General features: G+C 39.5%; 1 protein-coding gene across 1 annotated transcript; it reads left to right on the top strand.

Annotated features, from left to right (window-relative positions):
- Nucleotides 1-272: 272 nt before the first annotated feature.
- On the top strand, nt 273-26,659 carry ZDHHC20 (zinc finger, DHHC-type containing 20). The gene is made up of 12 exons (XM_009872392.1): nt 273-291; nt 4,601-4,695; nt 8,183-8,303; nt 9,643-9,712; nt 11,274-11,306; nt 12,977-13,097; nt 19,295-19,427; nt 21,035-21,161; nt 22,392-22,481; nt 23,538-23,653; nt 24,040-24,117; nt 26,263-26,659. The coding sequence occupies exons 2-11, from the start codon at nt 4,636-4,638 to the stop codon at nt 24,075-24,077; spliced, it is 909 nt and encodes a 302-aa protein (XP_009870694.1). The 5' UTR covers nt 273-291; nt 4,601-4,635; the 3' UTR covers nt 24,078-24,117; nt 26,263-26,659.
- The last annotated feature ends 300 nt before the right edge of the window (nt 26,660-26,959 follow it).

The raw sequence follows: 26,959 nt of genomic DNA, 5'->3' as shown, positions 1-26,959 counted from the left end.
TGTAATTAATGCCTGTGGAAAGGAATGTGCTTGCTTGGTTAGCACGAGGAACTGGATCTCTTCAGTTCTTCCACTGACTCACCAAGCTTCAGGGGCTGGCAGGAGCAGACTAACTCCTGTTTTACCTCAAAGTTCAGTAGAGAGACTCTACTAACACCTGAAACACACTTTGTAAAAAGTCACTTGTCTCATATATCTCGCTTCTAGCCAAACACTTGATTCAATGCAGATTTATTTACCATCTCTCTCTCTTTTCTCTTCCAGTTACTATTTCTTCAACTGCAGAAAAAGGTAACTTTTTATTATTTTTCTAACGTGAATAGTTTGATCGCACACAAGTCTTAAAGGACATAAATTTAAATGCACTTCTTTATGTGTAAGCTCTGTGTAGTGAGTAGATTAGTGCTAAGAAACAAGGTAGATATTGTGAGGTTGAGTCTGTTCAGCTTCTACTACCACAAGCTTAGGATGGTGACAAGACCTGTGAGTAATGATTTAGGTTTGCAAATGCTTTTAAATGGGTGCCTTCTAAGAGCAGAAAAAGGAGAAGAGAGAAGTGACTATAGCAGATCCACAAGTCCATTTTCTGTTTGTTCCTGAACACATCCTGTGACCTGAAACACTTCTGGAAGAGGAAGAATTGTTGTTCTGCTTGCTGTTTTCCAAACAGCTTACTAAATTCCTCAGAGCCCCATTCTTTAGGACTGTGCAAAACACAACCATTTTTAAGGTGGCTGCACATTATAATTTTAAATGTCCAAGTTATGTGGTTAAGGGCTTGTTTTGGCAAACTTAAGTTTTCATATTGGCTTTGGCAAGTATATGCCACGTAAAAAAACCCAAAAACTGACAAAAAAAATCCCAGCATTCTTGCTCTGCCACTTCTTAAAATTGCAATCAGAAACTAGTATAAAGGATGATTTGATTCCAGAAGTTCAAAATACAGGCGTTTTTGTTGGTTTGTGGTTTTTTTTCCAGTGAAAATACAAATTATTGATGGAATATTTGCTTGGGAGTTCATTTCAGCTTAAGGGGGGACATGAGTAGTAGATGAAGCATAGATTTACAATTTGACTATCCACAGAGGACTGTCTGTCTTCAGAGCGTGAGACCACTGGTAAGAAGTCTCTTTTTTGCAAAAGAGCATAGAATTTGGAGCTAATCTGGCAGTTTTCTCCTGGTGGGGCACATCCAGGAGAACACTGTGAAAGGAAGGAACCTTGATGGAATATGTCCTCTTTTGTCCTCTAATGAAGAGGTGAAAGATTGAGTAAATCTCCAAAATACACTGTAAGCACTTCAGGATGGGAGCTGTGTCTTACCCTAGATTTTTATATCATGTTGCACAGCTGAGCTTTGCCTAGACTTCACAAAATTCTGCAGTGCTTTGTTATTGACCAGTTTAAGAGGAAGTTTTACTTTCTAGTTTCTTCCAGAAAGGCAGGATCCATGTCTTGGTTAAGGAAGCCTGTCAGGGTGATGGTGTTGGTCTTGCATAGTCAGATTTCTGGCTTTAATACAAATGTGGTACCTGTCTGACTGAAGTAGGTGCTCTTAAATCTACCAGAGTGGAAAAAAGCTTGATTAAGTTGTGAGACAGACAGTATCATTGTAATGTGAGTGTTAGGCTTTTAATAGCTGTCACCTGAACACTTCTTGCACCTTCAGTTCTAAAGCATGTCATAGGTGTCCTGTGTGCACGAATTGCTTTGCCCTGGAGGTTGATCTTAAAATTGAATGTGAAGTCTTTTTTCATTTGAAATGAAAGCTATCATAAGTTTTCTGAAGTTCTTATGCGTTAACTCACAATAGCCAGGAAATACCATCAGAAGGCTCAAAAGGCCAAAGCACCAGTAACCCTGCTGTGTAAATCAGTAATATGCATCTCAGAAAATATATTTTTGTTCCATATTTGAATGTGCTGTGTTCAAATTCTTTTACTCCAGTACTTACTTACATCTTTTGATTCAATTAATGGTGATTTTTTTCCACCCCATTAAGGCTAACTGTTTGTAATGTCATATTGTTGTCTAGATTTGTATCCATTAGGACAGGGGAATAAAGTCAATTCTGAATCTTTTTTAACAGTATAATACACTTCTGTTATATATTACTACCTCTGTGTTATATGACTCTATTTTGAGAGTAGAATTAAGAATATTCATAAAAGGATATTAAGGGTAAATCTTAGGAGGGCTTAGCATATTTTAGAAGAATTCTAAGAGCATGTCTTAAGACATCATCCTCCTGAGGGCAAAAATTATGGTCTAATATGCGTCAGTGCCTTTAAAGAGAAGTGTTTTCACTTGGTCTGCAGCATAGTGCTAAGAATCCTGGATTTCCTTAGCTTAGCCAGGACTTCCTCTTGACTCTGAATCTGGCAGATATTGGGGTTTGAGGCTTTTGGCATAGTTTCCATCTAGCTTTTAATTACAAGAAAATGAGCTGAATGAGGTCGGTTTATATTTGTACTGGCAACTGACGCGAGGTGCTTCAGGGAGTAGTCTGAGGAGGAGATACAGCTCCCCAAAACTGGCAGATGGGCTGCCAAAGTAAAGCCGTCAAAAATTGCAACTTTCCTCCCTCCTATTTCTTGGGGAGCACTGGCAGAACAGATATCAGTAACTGCAGCAGGAGCTGAAGCCCAGGGCTGGGAGAAGAGACAGGAATGTGTTCAGTGCAGGGCCTGCCAGCCTGCCAGCAGCTTGCTCTTTCTGCTCTCGACTGAGTGGTGCCCATCACTGGAACAGCTGGGAGAGTCTTGCTCTTCCTTTAGTTGCCCCAGTTTGGCTATTGAGGACAGGCCCTTGGCTTTTAATGCTGGTGGCAGATGGCAAGGTCTCAGCTATTGCAAGAGCACTTTACCAGTTGCCTCTTTTTAGCAAGTACTGGTAGCACTGGCACAGACCTGCACTCTTGCTGCAGCCAGCCTCGGTGCCTGTTGTTCTGTGCACTCTTGGGGCATTTACAGCCTGTGGCGAGACTTGGAGGTTCTGCTGTTACTGTGTATGCACTAAAAATAAGCCCTGAAAATAATCTGAATTCTGGGGGTGATTTTTATAGACAGAATAGAACTGTTTACCATATGAGTTAGTTTTGCAGTGCCGTGCCCTCCTCTGCATCTCATTTCCTCTTTCCTTCTCTTCAGCTCCTCTCACCCCCATCTCGGCCAAAGCTCTGATCTGTGCAGCTGATTCCGCTCCAGTTTTGTGTCTGTTTCTCCTCTTTTCCAAATTGTTTTTCTCATGCTCTTAATTGCTTAACCGCATTATGTTTGCATGTGTATAGTATGTTTTTAATAAAAAACAGTTTCTAATTGTGTAGTGACTAGTACAATGATACGCAAGTTCTTTTCTATCAGGATGACAATTTAGAACGACTTTAGAAAAAGGTTTTGCTTCTTCTGTTTTCAGTTAACTCCACAGCTGAAAATTTGGCAAATCTGCCTGTAAGGCTGGAGGAGTCAGAGGCAAAGAAAAGCGTTAATTCTCTAAAGAAAGCTCAAATACAGTTTGTTTGGGGTTTTTACTGCAAAAAGCAATGAAAATTGTGAAAGATGATAAATTAAGACCACGGCTTCTGTGTCTGTGCACAAGCATTTTCTGAGCTGTTGGGAGCTCCCAAAGCCTGTTCTGCCATCTATGAAGTATGTCACACAGTTTCTTAAAGGTCTCTCTTTATGCTTGTAGGAGAGTAGATCCAGTTTCCTTCTTCCTGCAACTGAAGGTAGTGTAAGTGAAGATAATGTAAATATTTAGTATGGCTGATTTCTAGGGCTGGTTGTTCTGGCACAACTGATCTGTTTCCTCTGGAGAAGTGATAAAAGAAACTGCCAAGAGGAAACAAGATTGGAAGATGCTTCCTGGGTCATAAGATCTGCATCTCTGGTCTTTAAGGCAATTGTATCACACAGACCCATTCATAAATTGATTGAGCTCTTGACTAAAGCCGCTTAGGTGTTGCTGCCACTGTGACTGTAACAGCAGGACTCTTCCAGATAATATTGCTCTGATGCAGATAATGATGAAGATAATCAGACAAATTTTAGCTCATATTTTGGAGCATAGTCCTTTCCAAACTCCTGATTTGGACTTTTTACTGTCACTGATGACCAGTGCCTTCTGCAGTGGCCTAGTACTGTGCTGTTTCCATTAGAAATAGAAATTCAGTTTAATGCTGTAGGTCAATTATCAAATACTTTTTACTAGAAGCTAGAAAGGAATCATAGCATCTTCTTTATCCAAAAAGGTTAGTCTCTTACGTGCTACAGGTGAAGCAGTGTTCCCTTCTGGGGTTTTTTTGGTTTGTTTGTTTTTCTTTCCCTTCAAAGTCTGTTTTGGAATCATACATAAAAGTTATTCTTTCCATAAGGAATAGCGGCCCTCACATTTGGTGATATTTTTTGCTTATGTTTAATTTATTTATTTTTTAAATGAGCACTCCTAGAGTGAAAAGTCTAGCCAGGGAAAAGGGTTTAATATAGCATAATTTTATCAGGTGATTCATAGCATAGTAGATTAGCTCTCATTAAAGATCAGGGCTTTTATTTCTTGTTCTTTTCAGCTATATTCACCGACCTCTTATTTGTATTTTATTGCAGTTGTCTACCTTGTGGTTTTTCATCTGTCATTTGTCATGTTTGTATGGTCCTATTGGAAGACAATTTTCACATCTCCTGCATCCCCCTCTAATGAGGTAAATATAACATTGGAAAAATGTTGGTGCCTTTTTTATAAATAGCTGAACTGTTTTCAGTGATGAAACTTGTTAGCAGTACTGCATGATTCACCTTTCCCTTCTCATTATCTAAAATAGAACAGCATGACAGTGTATCATGAATGAATATGATCAAGTTACTTTTAAAATACTGTATATTTTGTGTAATGACATTTCCGTACATGAAATGTGCGTTTAAGTCATCACAAATGTGACAGTCATGTATGGTCTTTGCTATGAATTCAGCTTGCTTGAAACCTGGAATTGTTAAAACTGTCAAATACAGTGACAACATTTTTATATTTTCATTTTAGGTAGTTTTGACCTTTGTTTGAGGAAGAAAAAATAGTAATGCAGTGTATAGTCATAACCTGGAGGACGGAACCACATATTACTAAGATGAGGGTTCAGGGACAATTGAGAAGTAAATACGTAAAGGAGCTTTATATAGTGGCAAAAGAATGGATAATGACTGTGAGAAGTATTATTTTAAAAAAGAAAGAGTATTAATTGCAGTAAGCCAGAGAGGGATTACTTTGGTTTCTATTTTCTCTAGGGTGAGCGTAACACCAAATTTAAAATACTTTCCTGCCTTGGGTTTATAAAGCTTTTAAATTGGCGAAACAGTTTGAGGCTTTGGTTGCTCTATGGGGGTTGGAATTTTATTCTATTTTTGGCAAGACTGACTTTCAGTGCTAATGTCAGCCTTAAACATTTTTTAAAAGAGTGAAAAACCATGCTTCTAAGGAAAACCAAACACTGTTCTGCAGAGCTTAATTGCGTCTTAGAGATCTTTATCTTAAAGCTACAGAATAAAAAGTAAAAAAAAAAAAGAAGCTAAAGACTCTTCTGCTGTTTAGCTATGCAAAAAGAGAAGTACTGAACTGTTAAACCTAAAAATTCAAAGGGACTTGTCTTCAGGGTGGTTTGTTTTGGTTTTATCTGGAATGGTTCTGCAGGAAAATTAGAAAGCTAAGCAGTTTAGCTCATTAAAATGTGGTTGCAACTGTATTATTCCAGATTTTGTAAAGCTACATGAATTAGAACTGCTCATGTCTGGTAATTTTTACTGTCTACTTGGATTCTTCAGTAATAGAAAAGTTCTGATACTAGTTACCCTGTAGTTACAGCAGTGTTGTAACAAGCTTTTCATGTTCGGTGAGTAAAAGGGATACTTTGGGCATGTGGCATGTAATGAATATTTCCTATAACAAATGTGGAGGTAGATCAGATTTAATACAATTTTCTTCTACAGCTAGCTCTAAAAAGAAAAATAAAAACAGCCACCACCACCAAAAAAAATATGCAGAAAACCCACCAGTACTTTTCCTCTCGCTGAGTAAATCCCTTCTGTTTAAGTACCAGTGCGTAACTTATGCTGGTTATACTTAAAAACAAAGCCTGACTTGAGAATCTCCCCATTGTATGGGAGTATAAACGTGTATATTTTTAGTCATTCAAATTAGCCATTCTTGCAAAACAAATAGCATCCTGTGATCTTACTATTGAACTAAAAAAAGATTCTGCAGCTGCTGTTGTCTTGGTGTAATCCCTGTACATTTGTCATAAGAAAGAACAATCAACATGATACGAGATCCAGAAAGAGGAAGGAAACAAAGGGGCTCTTTCTGTTTTCAATAAGAACTGCTGGAACCTCATTGGAAATTCTGTTAGCTGTGTGGTAACAGGCAACTTCTGATGTCTTTGAACATATCCTGCCATTGTCCAAAGAGTCTGTGCTCTCATGGCACTGTTAATTTCTGAAATTAGAACAGAAAACCCAAAACCTTATCCAGGATTTTTGCAGTAATATTATGATGTTACTTGGATAAACTAAAGTTTTAGATCTTGTGGCTTAGTTCCTTTTTCTGTGGATTAGAGGTCTGCCATGGACATGTCTTCTAGAAGTAGTATTTCACGTGTAATAGAAACTCTGCTTGATTGCAGGTCATGGAGGCAGGTGTTGGGTCACCTAGCAGACTCCCAAGGACAGTAGGGAGGAAGGCATATGGCATCACTGTGTGCTGGCATGGTGCTTCACAGCTCTCTTAAACTTCTGGTGTTAGCATCTCCAGTTTTCATATTTGTGTAAAGATCTATCCTGGAGATTAAGATTAAAAAATGAGTTAAAACTCTTGGTGCTGACTGAAACATTCAGGTTCTTTAGTTTCACCCTTTGCATAGATTAATCCTAGTTTCTGATTATTTTAAAAGGGGATTGTGTTTCATGTTTCACCCTTGGATGCTGGGTAGGCTCAATAACTAGGATGATACTGGATGTAACAGGAGGTTTAACCAGATCCTGTGAGATAGGGGGCAACTTGTTTGCAGTCAGAGTTAGGAAATAACGTGGAGAAATTGCAGCAATGTCTTACTGCTTCCTCCTTTCTGTATGTGGAGTCTTTGTTGTTGCTTGCCAACTGACTAATCCCAAAGAGGGGAAAGTATGGGATGAGAGGAAAATTCATGTGAACTAATCATATATGTGTTCTTGGTAGGAAAATACAGTTATATTAAATCACACGAAGCCAAGTTTTGATCCAGCTGCACACACAGCATTTTCCACTCACTAACATGAATACTTTGTCTATGTGTGCTCATAAAAAGGGCTCTTGTAGTCCATGCAGGAAGCTCAAAGTTTAAAAGTCCTTCAGAACAGAAAAATACCAAAGGAAGTAATGAGTTCAGCCCCCACTCCATAGGGGCTTGTCAGCACACTGAGTTCTGCGGGGCTTAATGGTAAAGCTCAGAAATTCGGTGGGTACCAAACCACAAGTGCGTGAAAGCTCCCCAGGTTCTTCTGGTAAAGCTTTACATTGCACTGAGGCTTCAACGGGAACGTTCCTCATGCTGCACTCAGAATTGTAACTCTCTCAAACTGTACAGGCTTTGCTGACGTTGCTTTCAGTACAGCCTGTGGATTTTGAGACTAGTTCTGACTACACCCAAGTAAAAACTCCAGTTAAACTCTTTCAGCTTCTGTGCTAAAGCCGTGAAGCCACACATGCCCCTTTCTCCCCCGTGCTCTGGTTTGTACCCGTCCCTTAAGCCAGAGAGAGGCAGTGGGATAAGAGAACTTCAGTGCCCTATAGCAGCAGAGGATTGTTGCACCTTCTCATTCACAGATCACTTAATTTACGATTATCAGGAATTAAAGGAAAGGTTGTGCCTTCTTAAAAGTCCCCCAAGTCTCTGCCTGCCTTTGTGGCAAAGGGAAGATGCTATAGATAATGGAACAGAGATAAAGATAATTTTCTTTAAAATATTCCCAGGCCCATCACTGAGTTTTAAGGATCTCCTATAATTCCTGTAGTATTCTTTTTACTTTATGTGGGGCTTTTTGGGTCTGTGGGTGGAAGTTGTCCAAAGACATAGGATTAAGACACTCCGGGTGTCTTGTGCTTGACTAGAACACAAAGTAATGGTTAATCTCTTCCCTTCATTCCTTTTTCTCCTTCCCTCCTAGTTCTGTTTGTCAAAACCTGATAAAGAACAATATGAAAAAGAAGAAAGACCAGAATCCCAGCAGGAGATTTTGAGAAGAGCTGCTAAAGACTTGCCTATCTATACGACAACAGCATCAAGAGGTGAGATATATAGCTTAATTCAGTGAAATTAGTTTGATGTCACTGAATGAACAATTTATTAAGCACGTGTTATAAAGGCCATGACCTTGTTTTGTTATTTGTTTGGGCTGAGTGTTTTTTCATCCCCAAGAGGAACAGGTGTCCTTTGTCAGGGGATCTCAACATGTAGCCAGTATTTGAATGAAAAGAATGCCCTTCTAGCAAGCAGATGGATGCCAACATTTATCTCTAATTGCAGCTATAAAAATAAATGCATCAAAGAAATATAGCTAATACAGCTAGAAATAAAGAAAATTAAACTTTTTCTCAATTTTATAGTAATTTATATGCCCCTTTTAAACTTCTCTTTCTGAGCTATATCAGTTCAGCATGAAGAGAAATACCATATTTAAGGCTAGAATTTAAGAACGAATAAATGTTATTCCATTCTCATCTGTAATTCAGTACAAAGCTAATTATGGGCTATTTCCGCATTTGCCTTTAATATATATAGGCATTTTTATTCCAACTTAAATATGAGTGATCTGTGAAAATGCTGTCTTATACATATGTATATTCTTTTAAAATCTAGCTTTTATATGCATATATATATCTGTTTCTCTTTCTTGAAACTAGCAATGCTAAAGAGTTTTCCAAAACCATAAACTACTCAGAATAACCGTTAGCAAAGTTTACTGCTACTTTCCAAACAAAGTCTAAGGACACCTGGCTTTTCTGAGTACAAGCCTCGCTTTAAGGGAATCCCACTCTTAAGTTCCTGGAGTGGTCTGGGAAGCTCTTGCCAGCTCTTAGCAGTTCTGCTTAGCTGTAGGTGTTGGCTTTCCTCCTCCTTTCAAACCGTCTATGCTGGTATCTTATTTCCATTGAGAAGAGCCTGAAGGCTTGTTTAAAAATACCCAGGAAAGATGAGGAAGAGCTGAGTTACTGATCAAAGTCTGGTACATCACTATTTGAAGAGGTTATGGAGAAAGGTTGGCTTGCTGAAAGAATGTAGTTTCATAATGGGCTGCTTGAGTACCCTGTCCAGAGGTGGAAGAAAGCAAATGATAGGGCATCAGTGCCTGAGGATGAAGGATGGGAAGAGCAGGGAGCACAAGAGTTAAATGGAAATAGATTCAGTACAGTATTAACAGATATCTGTTTTAAATACTTTAATGTGTTGCATTTGTTGAAAAAGTCAGAAGTACGTATAGTATGAGAGGAGGCACAGAAAGGTCTGTGAGAACAGGTGTGGCAGGGGAGGGCAGGAAGCTCTTTGAGATTCAGTTCATGTTAAGGGGGAGAACCTGTGTAAAATTAAATGAGTTCTAATGACTTGACCCTTGCCACTTGAATGCAGCAATCAGATACTGTGATCGATGCCAGCTGATCAAACCTGACCGTTGCCACCACTGTTCTGCATGTGACATGTAAGTTACTGAATCTGAAATGATGGGTCGCTTCAGTGTGTTTGTGTCTGGAGGGTATCAGTCCTTGCCTAACAGCAATTTTTACTGTTTGTTCCTCTCTCAGACTCTCTGTACTTGAATTTCATAAAAGAGCAATCCAATCCAGTCGTTGTGCAAAGTGGCAGAATTTCTTAGGAAACCTGCCTGTAGCTTTGTAAAATAGTGCTTACATTAAAAATGTGTATATTAAAAAAACCCAGCAGTGATTGAAAATAAAAAAGGCAGGTCTGAGATACCAGCATCAGCAAATGCTTATTGCAGGACTTTTTTATTGTATCTTGCTTCAGCAGCCTTGAAACAGATGTGTGCTCCTGATAATGCTAAAAATCTTTATCTCAAAAATTGACAGTGGAATAATATCTTACCCATTTCAAAGACATCACTGCTATTCCCTAGCTTCATTCTGAAGTGTGTGTGAAATCTGTAGGGGCACTGAAGACTGAGGCTATGAGTGAGGCTTCAGGAGGCTGAGCTTGAGGAAATCTAGTTGACTGAAAAAACGAATACACATCATTTGTCTAAAATCACATTTATTAGCAAATACAGTGAATGTCTGTGTGTTTGAAAAGTGTAGTATCTGTCTTTATACTAAAACTGGATGCAAACGGCATGTTGACTCTTTGTATTACCCACTCTGCGGCTCTTTTCCTTGGTTAGCTTTAATAAACAAGCAAGCAACAAACAAAAAAAAGTAGCACCAACAGCCTTAAGGTAGACTTAGCTGAAGTGCAAACCCACAAAGATGATTAAGGGAGTGGAAAGGCGGAAGGAGCTGGGTCTCTTTAGCGTGGAGGAGAGGAGACTGAGGGGTGACCTCATTAATGTTTATAAATTTGTAAAGGGTGAGTGTCAGGAGGGTGGAGCCAGGCTCTTTTAAGTGATGTCCAGTAATAGGACAAGGGGCAACAGATACAAGCTGGAGCATAGAAGGTTCCACAAAATCATTAGGAAAAACTTTTTCACTGTGAGGGTGACACAGAGCTCTGGAACAGGCTGCCCAGGGAGGTTGTGGAGCCTCCTTCTCTGGAGACTTTCAAAACCCACCTGGACACGTTCCTGTGTGATCTACTGTAGGTGATCCTGCTCTGACGGGGGAGTTGGACTAGATGATCTTTTGAGGTCCCTTCCAACCCCTGACGTTCTGTGATTCTGTGAATACCAGGCTAACTACCTTATCCACACAACTCTGAAGGGTCCTTTGGATTTGTTTTCTCTCTATGTGCATGTAGAAGTGGTATGGCTTAATGAACTATTACATGGTGCTGTTCAGTAATGCTCCATGTGTTCATTTAAGAGACTCTTTCCATAATTCTTCTGAATCTTTCTCAGTCTTGTTGGGTGAAAGGATGACTGCTATAATGCAGAGAATTGGCATTATTGAGAAGGGCTTGAAAAAGATACAGTGGGGCAAAATACTTTAAAAAATAAAAAACAGTCCCCAAACCTGTAGAAGCTAAAAGCATGTGTCTTAGAAAGAAAATGCATTTTTTTGCTTTAATTTACTAGAAATTATCTCTTTCAGATGTGTGCTAAAAATGGACCACCACTGTCCATGGTAAGTTTATGAAAATAAAACACACCAAAAAAAAAATCACCATAATAATGATGAAGTAGATACTGCCTCAAAAATGCAACTTTGAAGAAAAACTTGATTTTTACACAACTTCTTAAGGCTTTATGTGTAAATAAATCCTGTTTCTAATGTGTGTGATGTCATAGAGTTGTAGGCCTGATAGCTCAAAATGCATTCAATTTCTCCTTACATAGGGAAACCCTCATGTTACCAAGACCTATGAGAAATGGCATTTCTTTTGTTGCATTTGGTATTTTTATCAGCTCTAGGTGATGCATAAGACATACTGTAGTGGTTTAATGCCAGCCAGCAACTGAGCACCACACAGCTACTCGCTCCCCACCTCAGTGGGACGGAGTAGAGAGTCAGATGGGTAAAAGCAAGAAAACTCATAGACTGAGAGAAAGACAGTTTAATAGAAAAAGCAAAAGCCACACATGCAAGCCAAACAAGGGATACACCTGTCACTTCCCACAGGTAGGCAGGTGTTCAGCCATCTCCAGCAAAGCGGGGCTCCGTCATGCGTAACCATGACTTCAGAAGACAAACACTGTCACTGCAAACATCGCCCCGTTCCTTCTTTCTCCTCCAGATTTATTTGCTGAGCAGGGTGTCATGTGGTCTGAGATATCCCTGGTCAGCTGGGCCTCCTCACAGCTCCTTGTCCACCCCCAGCCTGCTCACTGGTGGGGCGGTGTGAGGGGTAAAAAAGGCCTCGGTTCTGTGTAAGCGCTGCTCAGCAGTAATGGAAACATCTCTGTGTTACCACAGATCTTATTAATGTACATAAATAGCTGAGGAGTAGGTGTCAAGAGGAAGGGGACAATATCTTCTCAGTGGTGCCCAACAATAGAACAAGAAATAATGGGTTTAAGTTAGAACACAGGAAGTTCCACCTCAACATGGGGAGAAACTTCTTTACTGTGAGGGTGACAGAGCACTGTCCGGACCGGACCGGACGTGTTCCTGTGTGGCTGCCCTAGGGGATCCTGCTCTGGCAGCTGGGTTGGACTAGATGATCTCTAGAGGTCCCTTCTAGCCCCAAACATTCTATGATTCTACGATTACCAGCAGTGGTTTTGGCGCAAATCCAGAACGTAGCACCATACCGGCTAGTGTGAAGAAGCATTAACTCTACTCCAGCCGAAACCAGCACACTCACTCAGGCAGTTACTTCTCTGCAATTTGTATTCACTGGTAACCAGCAAAAATATTATCTGCTATCGCTGTAAAAGTACTGCTGTATGCAGTTGACTTAAAGGTGGCTTTGTAACGAAAGCAACATCCACTGAAATTGATGAAGAGGCTTGTATTTTATTCTGAGATGACTGCATTTAGTTCACAGTGTGTGAGAAGCTTCCTATACAGACTGTATGTGTCATGCACTTTGCTAGCTCGTGTCCTATCCTGTAGAACTTTGTGGGGGGAAAAATTTATGGGAGGGGCCCAGATCGTTTGGCCTGAGGAAAGATACTTCATTCAAAATGGTGACTTGAAATGCTTTCAGAACACTAATGCTGATATGTTTTGGACATATCATTGACATCATACACATGTTATGCTCTGTAAAAGCTGAATGTATTGGGTTTTGTTTTATTTGATTTTATTTTTTGTATATTGTAGTAACCTCTTTCTCTCTCCCCTCCTTCTAGGGTGAATAATTGTGTGGGATTTTCTAACTACAAATTCTTCCTCCTGTTTTTAATGTATTCCTTACTGTACTGTCTGTTTGTTGCTGCTACAGTCTTGCAGTACTTCATAAAATTTTGGACAGTAAGTTCTAAGGCTTTTTTTGGTTTGTTTATTCGTTTGTTTAATCCTGCATGTGTTACTGGAGGCTGCATCAGCATGTTGTCACTCACTGTTTACTCTGTTCCGTAGTTCATTACCATTAACAGCATCAATTGAAGTGACTGAAACAGGGGAACCTTCCAAATATAAATGAGTTAAATGTATTACACTGCCCAGGATGAGTAATTGGGGGAAGAAGTTTGGATGAAGACACTGCAATTTCTCCGCTCCATCAAAATCGAGCGGCACAGCTCAGAATTTTGTTGAGGCCGTTAGATACAGATGTAGATGTAAAAAGAACTGGCTATATCAATCAATCACGCATATGTCTATGTGTATACAGACATACCTAGATATAAAAATATTGTCAAATGTGAAACGTAAATAACAATTTTGTATATTCCTAGTCTTGTCTGTGGATAATCTGCTACCAGATAAGGCAGGTTAATTTCCTGGGTACTGATTGAACTCTGCTCTGGAGTCCCTACACAAGTGTGTCTGAACTTCAGACTAGTGGCTTTCATCGATCTGATGTGGGTAGAATGCTAAAATATGTACAGCGTTAATGATATGCATTCTCTTTGCAACTATTATCAGTTGTTAAATACGTGTGTCTTAGTAGATTTAGTAACATTTATGTGAAAGGCAACCGCCCCTGTACTTTGGTGTTATCTTCCTCCTGCCGGTTTTGTTGCGGTCACGTTCCAGGCTGAACAGAATGTCTTCTGGTGCTGTTCCCTTTCATCTCCGAAACCTTGTACTGCGCCTTCCTGTCTCTAGGCAGAAGAGCTAGTGTCAGAATTTCCTTAATCAATTTCCATTAACTAGCATGGGAAAAATCACTGTAAGTGAAAGACTCTCTGTCACATCTTTATAAGTAAATAACAGCACCTATTTCTTAGATGCTAGTTGCTGTCAGGGTAACAGAGAAGAGCAGTCATTATCTGTAGCTGTAGAAATAATCTTTACTGGAGCAAAAAGATGTTGCCACGTCAGGGTAAGAGAAGCTTGATCATGTATTCAGAATAGCTGTACTTTCAGACAGTTGGCATTAGACAGGTAAGATGAATGGTGTAAAACGTATGTTTGTTTGTGTTCATCTAAGCCTATGGGTCTGATCTGCCAAAGTACTGTGTCTTTCTTAGTCTGTCAGTTCTGTATAGTGGCCTGTCACCGGAGAACAAGGAGCTATGTGGGAATTGAGCTGTCAGTCTTGTGTGAGATGAAAGCCATAAATGTATTTATCAGTCAGAACTGTGGCTTGACAGATATTTCAGATGAAACGCTCCAATTCTGCTGTTCAGTCTTGCTTGACTGTAAATAGTTAAATTTTTAATTTGTGAATGTGCCACTCCCAAACATCTGCCTGGCTGCTTTCCAGTGCTTTGTATGCAATTTCTAATGGAACTGTAGATGCACTCTTTCATATTTACCAGTTGGTGCTTGATCAATAAAAATGAATTTGCTTTGTCACCTCACTTCATAAGGGTTAGTGCAACAAAATTCTGCAGGACATCTGACCACAATGAGGATTTAATACCGGCATTTGCAGCAAGGCTCTTCCAAAGCCCATTGGACACAGTACTGAAGTGGACCCTTGAGCAGAGAAAGCAAACTTAAGAAGGATTTTTAAATTTTATTTTATTTTTAATGCTTTCTGCAAGAATGGGCTACTTCTGAAATGTGACAATAGACAACATAGTTGTGTGCTTGTTGCTCTCACTTCCCATTGCTTCAAGGACAGATTCTGGTGATGCCGTGACCTCGCCAGTAGTTTAGGTCTCTGACTCACTCTTACTCATAATAAATCGCTCATTCCATAAAGCTAATATTTCTCTGGTCTTCTAATAGTCTGGCAGACTTACAGGAAGAAGAGGTGGCAGCACCATAATCATGCAGGCTTGCAAAATGTAGTGTGTCTCTAGAAAGAGAGTCCTGGAAGCTTCTCTCTGCATCTGTATCTACATGGGAGTGGAGTACCACTAATGTGTGCTGCCTGTAGACTCCTTCAGTACATTGCTAATGCTCAGCCTCAGGAAGTTACTGTTCTGAAGCGTTCTGTTGAGACTCTCTAGATCTTGTTTTCTCTCCCCTCCAAAAGCTCAACTATCAGAAATATTACATTATACCTTCAGAAGCCAGTGTTTCTTTTTGACTTTCAGAGGAAGTGTGCAACAAACTGCTGTATATATCCAGTGCTGGGATAGAAAAGGAACTGCTTCCTGGGGAGTGTAGCATTGATCACTTCAGAACTTGTAGCAATGAGGTTGTGACGGCGTATGTGCTGACCACACAAATTTCAGCAATCTGTTGTTTTACAGTGTTGGTAATACCTGCAAACACTGTGAGATGTGCACACCTACCTGATCTGTTGAAGAAAGCCTTTGTGTTTCCTGCTTGCACATGCAGGACTTTTTGATAGCATCTGTCATGCTCTATGCAGAAGTGCTGAAGAAAGATCTTGATGCTGTTCAGATAGCGATGGAACAGCCACACTGGCTGTAAATGTTTACTACAGACTTCCCGTTGGGTCCCCATGTGTTGCCTGATCTAGTTGAGAGGTGGCATCCCTGGCAACAGGGAGGCTGGATTAAAATGATCTCTAAGGTCCCTTCCAGCCTAGGCCATTCTATGACTCTATGATACATACTGATGTGGATGCTAAAATCTGATTTGTAGATCAGGGGAATATGAGTGACGCTTTTTTTCTTTGTTTGTTTACGCAATTACTTTTCCTATACTTGTAAAATTTTTATTTCTACCTAGGAAGCCATTAAAGACAAGCAGATAAAAACTCAGTTTAACAAAATGTATTTGACACAAACACCAGCACTGGCTGAATGCCCAGTCCTTGATGCCTTGTTTACATGGCGCATGGTGGTACTTCCTAGCATATATGTGTTTCTAACTCCCATTCTTGCTGCATTCCCCCCACTTTGAAACCTGTATATTTCCCGGATATTTTCAGTGCCTTTCATTATCCTCCAAATCATCTTGGCAATCCTGAGAGTAGCTAATTCAAGAATGTGATATGTGTTCTGGGCAGGTGGCACACGCTTTTGCAAAACCTTGGTTGTATTAACAAAAAAAACCCAAACAACACAACAAATCAAACAAACAAACAGCAGCAACAAAAAAAGAGAGTGATTCCAGATTCTAGTTAGAACTCATTCTTAGATCTGAGTATTTTCTAGATTTAGACTAGACCTAGCTACTAAAAGATAAACAACAAGACAAGCTCTGATGGAATTTTTTTTGTCATGGGCTTTCTTTGGGTTTTTTGTGACCTGATATGTGCTCAAATGACTGTGCTTTTGAAGGAGTTTGTAGGCAACTCTAGAGAGTAGAGACTGGCTTCAGTCTCTTACAGGTGCCAAAAAGCCCGAATTTTATTGTGCAGATTGCTTCCTTTTGTAAGCTCTGCAGCTCTGTTACCTGCAAATCTCTGCTTCTGTGCTGCTGCTGAGTGTAATGATTTTAAATAACGAGGATCTGAAGTTTCACTCTCCTTTCATGTGCTGTGGCATGTGGACTGCTGCTACAACACAACTGCGAATAAGCTTGTTATGCACACTCAGAGCCTGCATTGGCCTTTTTTGAAAGAGGCTTCAGTTCTGCAACTGTCATTCAAGACTTTAACAACCAGTGGCTGAAACTGAGTTGTCAGAAGAGGTAAAGGCTCGCTGGGGATCATATTAATCATGCATAATTCAGAAAAATCTTTCTGCAGGTTATAGAGCTGCTGTTTTAGGAAGATGCAGCTGAAATAAACTTATAATTTCTGGCCCATAGAAAGCACAAAGACTAAGCTGCTACTGCTTTTTGAGCTTTAAAATCAACTCAACTAAGGCTTCTTTATAGTGAACTGTTTTGTTTAAATATGCCATTCCAGAAGAGTCATAGAAGTTACAAAAATTGATTAGGAAACTAGGGAACACTGCAGTGTGCTCTCAGGTAGGAAGAGTCATCATAGTTTTAACCTGAAGCTTAGGAATAAGCAGTATGTATTTTGCTACCCTTGATTTCAAGGGATCACAAACACAACCTATCCCCACGGCAGGGGGAAAAGCGACTGTTGCACAAATTGGCTAAGCAAAACTGCATCTCCCCCAAAAAAAGCAGTAAATAAGGAAACTGAACTTTGATGGCAGTTTGGAGAGCTGGATTCTGCTCTCATATGCTTACTGTAGCATGATCTGATGTAGGTGGCTTTTCGGAAAATACCCGACTCCAAGGTAGACGCTTGGGCTCTGCCTAGGTTTTCTGCATGGATGAGTAAAACTTAAAAGGCATACATCTTGCCTGTAACAGATTTGTAAGTTCTAGCATCTTAGCTAAGACAGCTAATACAATTCTTTGGGTATAACAGAATTTAAAAGCTAATTTAAACTAAGCTTTCCTGTTTCTTGCTTTGTATTCTTAAGTACTGGTTCAATTTCAGGTGTTACACCAAAGATACATCCCACAAACATATCTCAGTATTGAAAGATATTGAGGAGAAGAAAAACTGTACAGATGTGTTATGGATTCTTTTTTAATTCAAAGAAAATTGTGCAAAGAATGCCTTTTTATTTTATGGTTTTGACTGAAACTATATCTCATGATAACAGATATATTTTCGAATCAGAAAGATTTTGTGATTTGTAAACCATTGCTTTATACCTCTGGAGTATTCTGAGCTTTTCAGACCTTTTTGAGTGGTTTCATCATATGAAATATTTACATAAAACTTACTTGTGACGGGAGCAATTAGCAGAGTGCACCTGGTGTAGTCATACCATTCAAGCTGAGGAACCACGTGAAAGTGATCCAGCCACAATCTGAATAGGAATACTTGAGTGCTTTGGTAGAAAATTTAATTCCATGAAAGTTAGTAATGTGCTCTTAATATTTCCCTCCTCCATTCTCTTGGAGAACGGGGGCTAAAGCTGCTGATGAGCATTGGGACTCAGCACATCCGATAGCACGTGTGCGCACCAACCATTTTGTTCTTAACAAAGCCTGTGCTGTTTTCAACCACTTCGTCTTAACGTAATACTAGTGTTTAATAAACTGTCTTTGTTTGCGCAAAGCTTTGCCGCAGGAAAGCTGCAGAGAATTGTCCAAAGGTAAAATCCAATATTGCTGTAATTATTTAAATGCTGTTCCTACTATATTTTTTTTCTAATCCAGTCATTCATTTTTATGCCATTGCAGAAGGAAGGAGACTTGTGATTTGTTGCCTGTGAATGTTAATAGGCAGTGTACAGAGATATAGATATACCTGTGTACACTTGATCTTATTTAAAATGTGTCTTAGTCAACAAAGAAAAAAAACCACAAAAATCAGCCTTAGCTAAGTGGGTATACTGAATGAGCTAATGGAAAAGTGGCAATAATGCTAACGAAATCACTGAATAAAAATAGCCTCTTGGCTTTCATAGTGCTGTTGAAGGTCAGCTACTTAAAAGTGCTGTGATTTTGAGGATACAGAACTGGAATAGTACTGTTACAAATACCATTAGCCTCTTGAAAGTGCAAGCCTAAAAATAGTTGGGGTTAAGGGTGGAACCGACTATCCGATATGAGCGGGAGTTTATTTTTTATATGGCAGTTGTATTGAAATTGTTTTTCACATAGATCATCTGGTGAATGATGTCTGCCTGGTCAGACATGGCAACCAGCACATGCTGGTTGTTGCCTAAACCTTAGAGATCATCAGAAATTGAAGAACTGTCCCAGGCCTCGTCTAGGAGTTGTTCAGTCTTGGAAACACAATATGACAGCCATTTCCCTTTTATGTTCCTTAAACCTTAACCACAAAGGGGTTTGGATGGTTTTGTTTCATTTTCTTCCCTTCAAAGAAAGTTATTTTGAACATGTTTTCCTCGTGTTGCTGTGGCTGCGCAGTTAACATTTAGTGTAGAAAATTGCTTTCCTTGCCCTTGACTGCGTTTAAAAACCAGCAGATGAACCCATGCACTGATGCTACTAAGCTGGGTTGGAAGGGGTCCCCATCAGTACTGTTACACTCCAGTTTAACTTGACACAAAAGGAAAGCTGGGCTGGCAGGGTTTTTTTCTTCATAAAAAGTGAGGTGAAAGACCTATAGTAAAATGGGTGTGGCAGAAGTGTTTAGCGACAATACCACATTAGTTGCTAAAATGTGCTAATGTATTAATCTGTTCCTCTCTCCTCAGAATGAATTGCCAGATACCCACGCAAAATTCCACGTACTGTTCCTTTTCTTTGTGGCAGCCATGTTCTTCATCAGCATCCTGTCGCTCTTCAGCTACCACTGCTGGCTGGTTGGCAAAAACAGATCAACCATAGGTCAGTTAATTGGAAGGTGGAACTGTTCCTTGTCCAGAAAACCGAGTCGATGAAAGTGTGAGGCCTACAGGATATGCCATCAGCTATAAAGGGAACTTTTAAATCTTGTGCAGTAAGAAACTCAGTGGAAGTAATTAAAGGTGAAACATACAGGAAGAAAAAGCATGTGTAGGGGTCCTCTGCTGGAGTCAAGCATTTGGATTCAGATGAACGTTAATTTATTTTGTTTGTATTTTTGAGATCTGTGAGGCGCTGTGCATTTTTGTTGTGGTTTTATAGTGTGTTAAGTATGTGACACAACTGTTACTTGCCAGTAACTCTGTTGTTCTAATACTTTGAGTAGGTGGGTGGCCCCCACCAAGGTGAAGGCTTTACTCTATATGAATATACTAAATTTTGAACCAGATCCAAAAGAGTATTCTTAAATCATTTGAAGTAAAATGGACCTCACCACTAGGAAGGAGCTTCTAAAAGCAATGTGATAAAAATGGAAACACCAATGCATGTTTCCTAAATAATGAAAGAGATTCCTGTAATTTTTATGCCCAAATATTTTAAATGGCATTGACCAGCCCAAATGTTTTAAATAGCATTGACCAGCATAAGTGAGTTACGTGCATTAGTTAAAAGTTCTTGCTAAAGCATTTTTGAAAGTGTTTGTTGCAGAGGGAGGAGAGGTGGAGACTGGCAGGTATTTCCACAACGAAGTCAAAATCTTTCAATGGAAGTTAAATTTCTGTCCTCAGAAATAAGTGGAATGGTTAAAAATGAAAAAATATTCAGTTTGCTCAATTTTTTTGATAGCGGAAAAAGAATTTTTTTGACAGGAGTGTGTTTACAGCCCTTTTTCTTCTGGCATATCTACAGCTAAGGAATATTCCTAGTCTCTTTTTACTGTTGAAGAAAATTTTAGCATGTTCTGAGCCCAAAAGTCAGTGGTCATAACGGGCAACACAGTCAGTACTTTATTTACTTTCTGAGTCTGTACAAAGACAAGCTGTTGGTATAGGGAGAGCAGTGAGTCCTCTTGGTTCTTGGCCAAGCGTGTAACCGGACTGTCTAGAAAAGTGGTGGTTTGCTGCAGTTCATAGTGTGTCTGCTCCTAATGTAAGAGATCTCATCTTATTTTGATACCATGGGATGCTCTTAACTCAACTTCAAACCTTGGCAGAAGTGGAAGAAACTTATCCTGTATGCGTTTAAGTCCTGTAGTGCTTATGGTAAGTTACTTCTGGAAGAGGAAGTCTTCTGCTCAAGGAAGGCTTCCCAGGCCAAAGAGTGAGGTAGCCGTCAGTGAATAAGGGATGAGGTATCTTTGGCATGCTGATGATACTTGGCTCTGTCTCAGACCTTAGGTTAAATGTGAAGAGAAGAAGATGACTGTTCTGCTTACGTGACTGACTTACCTTTCATTTCTATTTTCATCATTAACCCTGTGGTATTTTTTTGTGCTCACTGATTACTTGAGATTACTCTTTTTTTCCATAATACACATAAAGTTTGTCTCAGCTTGCCCAACATTGTTTTCACAATAGAGAAGTTTGAATCTGTTTATTCATCTCTCCTGACTCATTGCTTTAGAGATATTGCATGTTTTTCTTTTACAGAAACATTCCGTGCGCCCACATTTCGAAATGGCCCTGATAAAAATGGCTTTTCTCTTGGATGCAGAAAAAATCTGAGGGAGGTTTTTGGGGATGAAAAGAAATACTGGCTACTCCCTATCTTTACCAGGTATTCAGTCTGAATGGGAATGAATTGGGGAATAAATTGTTTCTTTGACTTTCTCTTCTTCTAAAAAATAAAGCACAACTGAAAAGCGAGCTTGTAAATCCTGCACAGTGAATATTGATGCAGGGAGAATGTGCAGAACAAAACTGAACAAATTCAGGCTTGTCATTCAAAGATAAGGGTCTCATTGACAAAGGCCTTCTAAATATGGAAGTCTAAAAAGTTTTGAGAGGTCTTTTTCAAAAATTGTACACCTCTTGGTGGTAATATTAGTATCTGATTATAGTGCAGAAATGAGCAGCTTGGAGGAGATCCAAATGCTTCAACTTCAGATACATAGAAACAACGTCAGTTTAAAAACACTTACCCCTGAAAAGCCTTACCATAGAGTACTTCACTGTAGATGGCAGTTTCAGTATTGAAAACCACTTGAGAGCAGCAAAAAAAAATAAATTCCGATGCAAAATACTGGGCCAGTGTTAAGGAGTTGCAGACAAGTGTCAAAGAAGCTTGATGAAGCAAGACTGACTTGCTGCTGCCCACTCCGACCACTCCCAAAAGTCAGCCATACAAAGGAGGAGCTGTGTTTCTACTCTGGTTTTGGGGGGTTGTGTATTAGTTTAAAATGTTGTTGAACCCATTTGTGAAGCTGAAGTCTGGTAGCAAACAGCAAAGGTAATAACAAGATCTTAAGTTGCCTCAGCTGTTTGCTCAACTACCATAACTCTTATGTGGTTAAAGACAGAAGCTGTATTGTAGATGGATCAGTCTGATTGGCCACCGCATTTTATCCTGATTAAACTTGCTTTCAAAGAAGGCTTAGCTAACTTCACAATGATGGGTGGAGGGGAAAGCATGGCCACCAGGATATTATTTGTGCTACAGCTTCTGGGGTTGTAAATACCAGGTACTCTGACTACGTGTGCACAGTGGTTTGGGAGAAGACTAGGGCTACAGTCTACAGAAACACAGTAATGACTCTGAAATACATAGGCTGCTGCTGTGCTCATCAATCTATACTGGGTGATAAAGTGGGAATTGTTTGAGCTTCAAGATTTAATTAACTGATATTCCCACTTATTGGTAGAACTGCCTTGCTCAGGTGTGGAGTTCAGTGCTGCACTCAAGTAATTGATTTGAGCCTGTAGCATTTGTCTTTTGCATGGGGGGCTGCCTGTTGAGTTCATTTAAGTCAGCTACAAACAATGATTTGAATCTTTGTTTCTGCTTTAGTTTGGGCGACGGGTGTAATTTTCCAACTCGTTTGGTGATTATGGATCCAGAGCAACTTACCGTCTCAAGCCAAAATGAACCTGCCAAAAGGTAACTGTAGCTTTTAAGATACTGACTTTGTACTGTTCTGTGATTCATTTGGAGAAAAAAAAAAAGTTTCCTAATTGTTTTTTAACTTTTTATACTTATTATCTTCAGAACAAGTTTGTAAGACTTAGAGAAGGACAGGGTCATTTACAACTAAAAAGTGCTGCTTAATGCAGAAAGTCTGTTTCTTGGTTTTGACCTATAACACGATAATGGTTCTAAGGAAACAGTAATACAGAAAGTAAGAGAGCATACTGGCTCTTAACAAGAATCAAACAAGTCCCAAGGAGAACTGAATAATGGTCCATAAAAAAAGTTTTAAGATATTTTTTGGAACGAGAGAAAGGCAAGGTATGAGTTATATTTCCCCTCCTCCAGCATGCTTAAACAAGGGGTGCTGAGATACAGTTCACAAGAGGTAGATCACTGTGACTATTGCTGCTTTTTAGCACTCGAGGGTTTTTAGCTTATTACTATTTATCTCTGCAAGTTGGCATGTTTCCGGGGGTTACATTTGTCGTTTTATAAGTCTTCTGTATGTTTCAGTGAATTTGTAGCCAAAGGTTGTTGTCAGTCACCTGAGTTACCGGACATTAGAGGGGTTAAAAGGCAGTACTGAGAAGTTATTGCTTCCAGTGCAGCAAAATCTGTGGAATTTACACAAGAGCAGGATCCTTGTGCAAACAGCAGAGTATCCTCTTGCATTAGGAACATGTTCAGCAGAAGGTCCAAGCGTTTACTGATGGGATAAGATGATATTAGGTTGTTCTTCCAGACAGCACTGGTTAGGTTTTCTCTTTAACTCCATGGCAGTAGCACTGTTGTCAGTCTGTGATCTCCTGTCTCTCGGTCTCTGCGTTTTTCCCTTATAACTGGGAGTAGCCTCTGTCAGGTACAGGTTTAGACTTGGCCTACAGAGAATTAGGGTTGGGAGTGGGGGGCCATTTCTAGTTGGCAATGTAGTTGCTTTGCTCTTCAGTAACTTCACTACTCTACAGATGTCTGAAATAAGCAGCTACTGCTATTACAGAATTCCTGTTGACTTTGCTTACTTTTGAGCTCTGGAGCAAATCAGTCCTTTCCTACTCGACCACTGAGCGAATCACAAAATCGATTGCTGGCCAGTGACAGTCAGTGGGTGGAAAGTGGCCCTGAAGAGGAAAATGTTAAGTCAGGTAGGCTGCATCATAACCCTTCTGATGATTCTGTGGTTTTGTTTGTGGTGGGGTTTTCCCTATTTTTTAGGCCTAAAAAATCTTTAGGAATTGGTTGAAGGCAAGTAGAAGAAAATTTCTTCCAGAGAATGAAGTCATCACGTTTAGAAGTTAAGGTTAACTTGTGCTCTTCTTCAAAATGAGTTATTGCACTAAGGTAATAGATGGATAATTCTCGCTTTCACACTTACTGTTTTGAGATTTTGGATCTTTTTTTTTTTTTTTATATTAGGGAGAAGAAAATATTCTTCTAAAGTAGGCACAACATAAATATGCTTTCTGGTTTGAAGGCTTTTCTGTTATGCAAGTCTGCGAAAACAAGTAATTGAGATTCTCTCATATTTTAGGTGCAAAAAAGCATATTATAGTTTCATTGGAAAGCTGATCTCAGCTTATTACTGACCAACCATCTCAATGAGAAACAGGTAAGACCAACATAATTGATTGCCATTTCTGTATATATATGACTAAACAAAAATAAAAGACCTGAAGTCAAAAGGCACTAGTCAGGAAATGCAGAGGAGTCCTCTGATGTTGGATGAGTAATAGAAAGTCTAAATAAAACTCAGAATGGCTGTCCAGAAGACAGGAATAGGAGTAATGCTGTAGTGCAGGAAACGTGGGCTAGTTAGGTCTGAGTCAGACTAATCCTGTAATTCAGACTGAAGAGGATAGTGCTGGATTTGTTACCTGACCGGGGGAAAGAATCTAATCTGCTAAATAGGCAATTTCAAGTTGAAGTGCTGTCTTGAGGAACAACACCTCGGCTGTCCTTTTCTTCAATGTGTATCGGTGGGCCTTGCTCTGCTTTTCAAGAAGCCACATGCACATGAGGAAGGCAGGTCAGCAGGTAAATGGAGGTGTCTGCGTACAGACCACTTCGTCACACTTGGAATTGACAGGGACTTTCTTTTACGCAAGAGCTCTGTGCACACTTTGCATTCAGGAAATGCAGTGAGTGTTGCTGGATGCATGAAAACTTCCCTTTGTGTGTTTCCAGTGACTAAATTAGACTTCTTTTAAGTTGACTTAGTACTGTAATGAGATTATAAGCTCCTATTAATTTTTTCTTTTTAGAATAGAAGCAAATCTTGGGCAACTAGCAACTCTAGATGCTAAGAGCTGAGCCACTCCTTTTTTTCTTTATTTTTTTCTCAAAAAAAAAATTGACACAGAACTTAAAGGGAATTCCCTTTTTTGAGGGGAAAAAAACCACAATACTTTAGTTTTGTGAATTTAGTAATCTTAGAATCACTTTTTATTTTTAATAAGACTTCTCACCTAGAGTCATTGTTTTTGGCACATGTCTAAAAGGTCTTTGTGGGAGATGGTGTGGTGCTTGGACTGATGTTGGTCAGACTGCTCAGTGTAAACTCATACAAAACCAAATTAAGACTAGTTACGGGTACTTCTGAAGAACTTAACCACGAGAACCCACCAAAAATGACTGTTCTCTTTGCAACTTTTTTCAATGCTTTATACAAAAGTGCAAATGAATGCCTCAAGCAAGGGACTCCTTTCAGCCTCTGCCTATATAAAAACTAATCTGACCTAAACAGGTTACTAAGGCTTTTCTTTTCCTCTTTGAAAGGAATAGATATCTTCTGAGAGCAGTTCATCCCAGCAGCCTTTGATATAGGGTATTATAGAAAGGTCTTAATCTTTCTTTCCACTGACCTAGAGAGGGAGCTTAAGTGACTGGCTTAAAATGGACAATTAACTGGTAGTAGTTTGAGATGGAATTCCTTCCTATCCTCCCTCTCTTCCAAAAGTCAGGCCAAATTTAATGAAAAAAGATTGCATACTTTGTGCCACAGTTGCCCAAAATGCTGTATTTTTAAAAGTTGTATAAATAAATAGTGCATAATTGCACTCAGTGCAAAAGAATTTTGGTATGTTTTATCTTAAATAATGGTTAACTCAGTAGCATGATATTTCAGCTGTTCTGAGTTCAGTTGGATTTGATCTCAGTTTCTGTAGGCCAGGGTGGTTAATTCCGGTCCTCCTGCTATTGTAAGCAACTGTGTGGTAGCTATAAGATCAGTATCTGTTCTGTGCACTTTTGTGTACTCTGTAACAAAGTGATAGTTGTATTTTTCAATTTTTATGCCTATAACATGAAGCAGAAGCAATGAAGGTCATGGCTGACAAGTAGAATTCCCAGATTATTCCAGAGAAAAGAGCATAATTTGTAAAAGAAGACCAGTCCTCCAGCCAGCAGTCTCCCAGGCTCAACTAAGCAGATATGATTTGTGTCCCCATATCTATCAGTTTAATTCAAAATGAATGATCAGTTCTTGCCCATCAGAGTTTCAGGAGACTTCAGCCACAGGTCAGTGGTGATGGATTGACATTCTTAGTGTAGATAATCTTCTGAAACATAAGAGGTTTAAAACAAAAACAAAGCAAAAAGCCCCACACCTCCCAGAAGGCTGATTATGAGTTGAAATTACCCTAACTGCTGTCCTGAATCAGGAGTATAAATCATGTTACCTAGCTGCATTCTAGTAACACACTATGATCTGTTTTTTCAAAGCTAATTCCACTAACTATCTTTTTTGTTTCACTAGGTTTCTGCAACACATTTTGTGCTTGAATATTACTTTATTTTGTTTGGAAGAACTTGATCATTAAAAAATGGAACATGAACATTTTAGGAAGAGACAAGAAATTCAAGTTTCTGCACAGTACAGTGGATTCTTGTAAGCACTATTGCAGAGCAGGGAAGTTAAGACAGATGCCTTAAGATTCTTAATGTGCATTTATGCAACACTGAATTAAATACTGCTACCAAAGGGCCAAATCCTGAAGTGCCCTGCTTGGATGCACAAGGTCCAGAGTGGGAACTATGCATTTCTGTTATGCTGCACTGGTGGGGGTAGATTGCAGAGACTCCAACCCCTCCACAGGCAAACTTCATACCTTAGGCACTGCAGAAGTCACTTCCACAGCAGGTCTCCAGGGTACGGAAATAAAGAAAAAGGGAAGGAAAAAAAAAAAAAAAAGAAAAGAAAAGAAAAATGAACATGGCCGGTGAGTCTGAAGTGTGACTATGCATAGTTCAAACAGCAGGTGATGAGGAAGGGACTGGATGATGTCTTCTGCCCTCTTTCTGTTAAGCAGTCTGTCCCATGATCACAGCTCTCCCGAGTCTTTTGCGACTGAGGATTCCTTCTGCTGGTTGGACTTAGGAGCAAGGCCGTGCCAACAACATGAAAGCCTTTTACTTGGGCATTGGTTTTTTTGCTATAGGATTGAGCCCCCCTC

Source organism: Apaloderma vittatum, unplaced genomic scaffold, assembly GCF_000703405.1.
Source record: "Apaloderma vittatum isolate BGI_N311 unplaced genomic scaffold, ASM70340v1 scaffold1217, whole genome shotgun sequence".
NCBI lineage: Eukaryota > Metazoa > Chordata > Aves > Trogoniformes > Trogonidae > Apaloderma > Apaloderma vittatum.
Note: the sequence above shows the minus strand (reverse complement) of the source record. Positions and strands in the feature narration are given on the sequence as shown.

Excerpts from the sequence above, each read along its gene's own strand:
- ZDHHC20 (XM_009872392.1), top strand. The coding sequence starts at position 4,636 with ATGTTTGTATGGTCCTATTGGAAGACAATTTTCACATCTCCTGCATCC. Across the intron at positions 9,713-11,273 it reads CACTGTTCTGCATGTGACAT|ATGTGTGCTAAAAATGGACC; the intron begins GTAAGTTACTGA and ends TATCTCTTTCAG. Across the intron at positions 22,482-23,537 it reads CAAAATGAACCTGCCAAAAG|CTCTGGAGCAAATCAGTCCT; the intron begins GTAACTGTAGCT and ends CTTACTTTTGAG.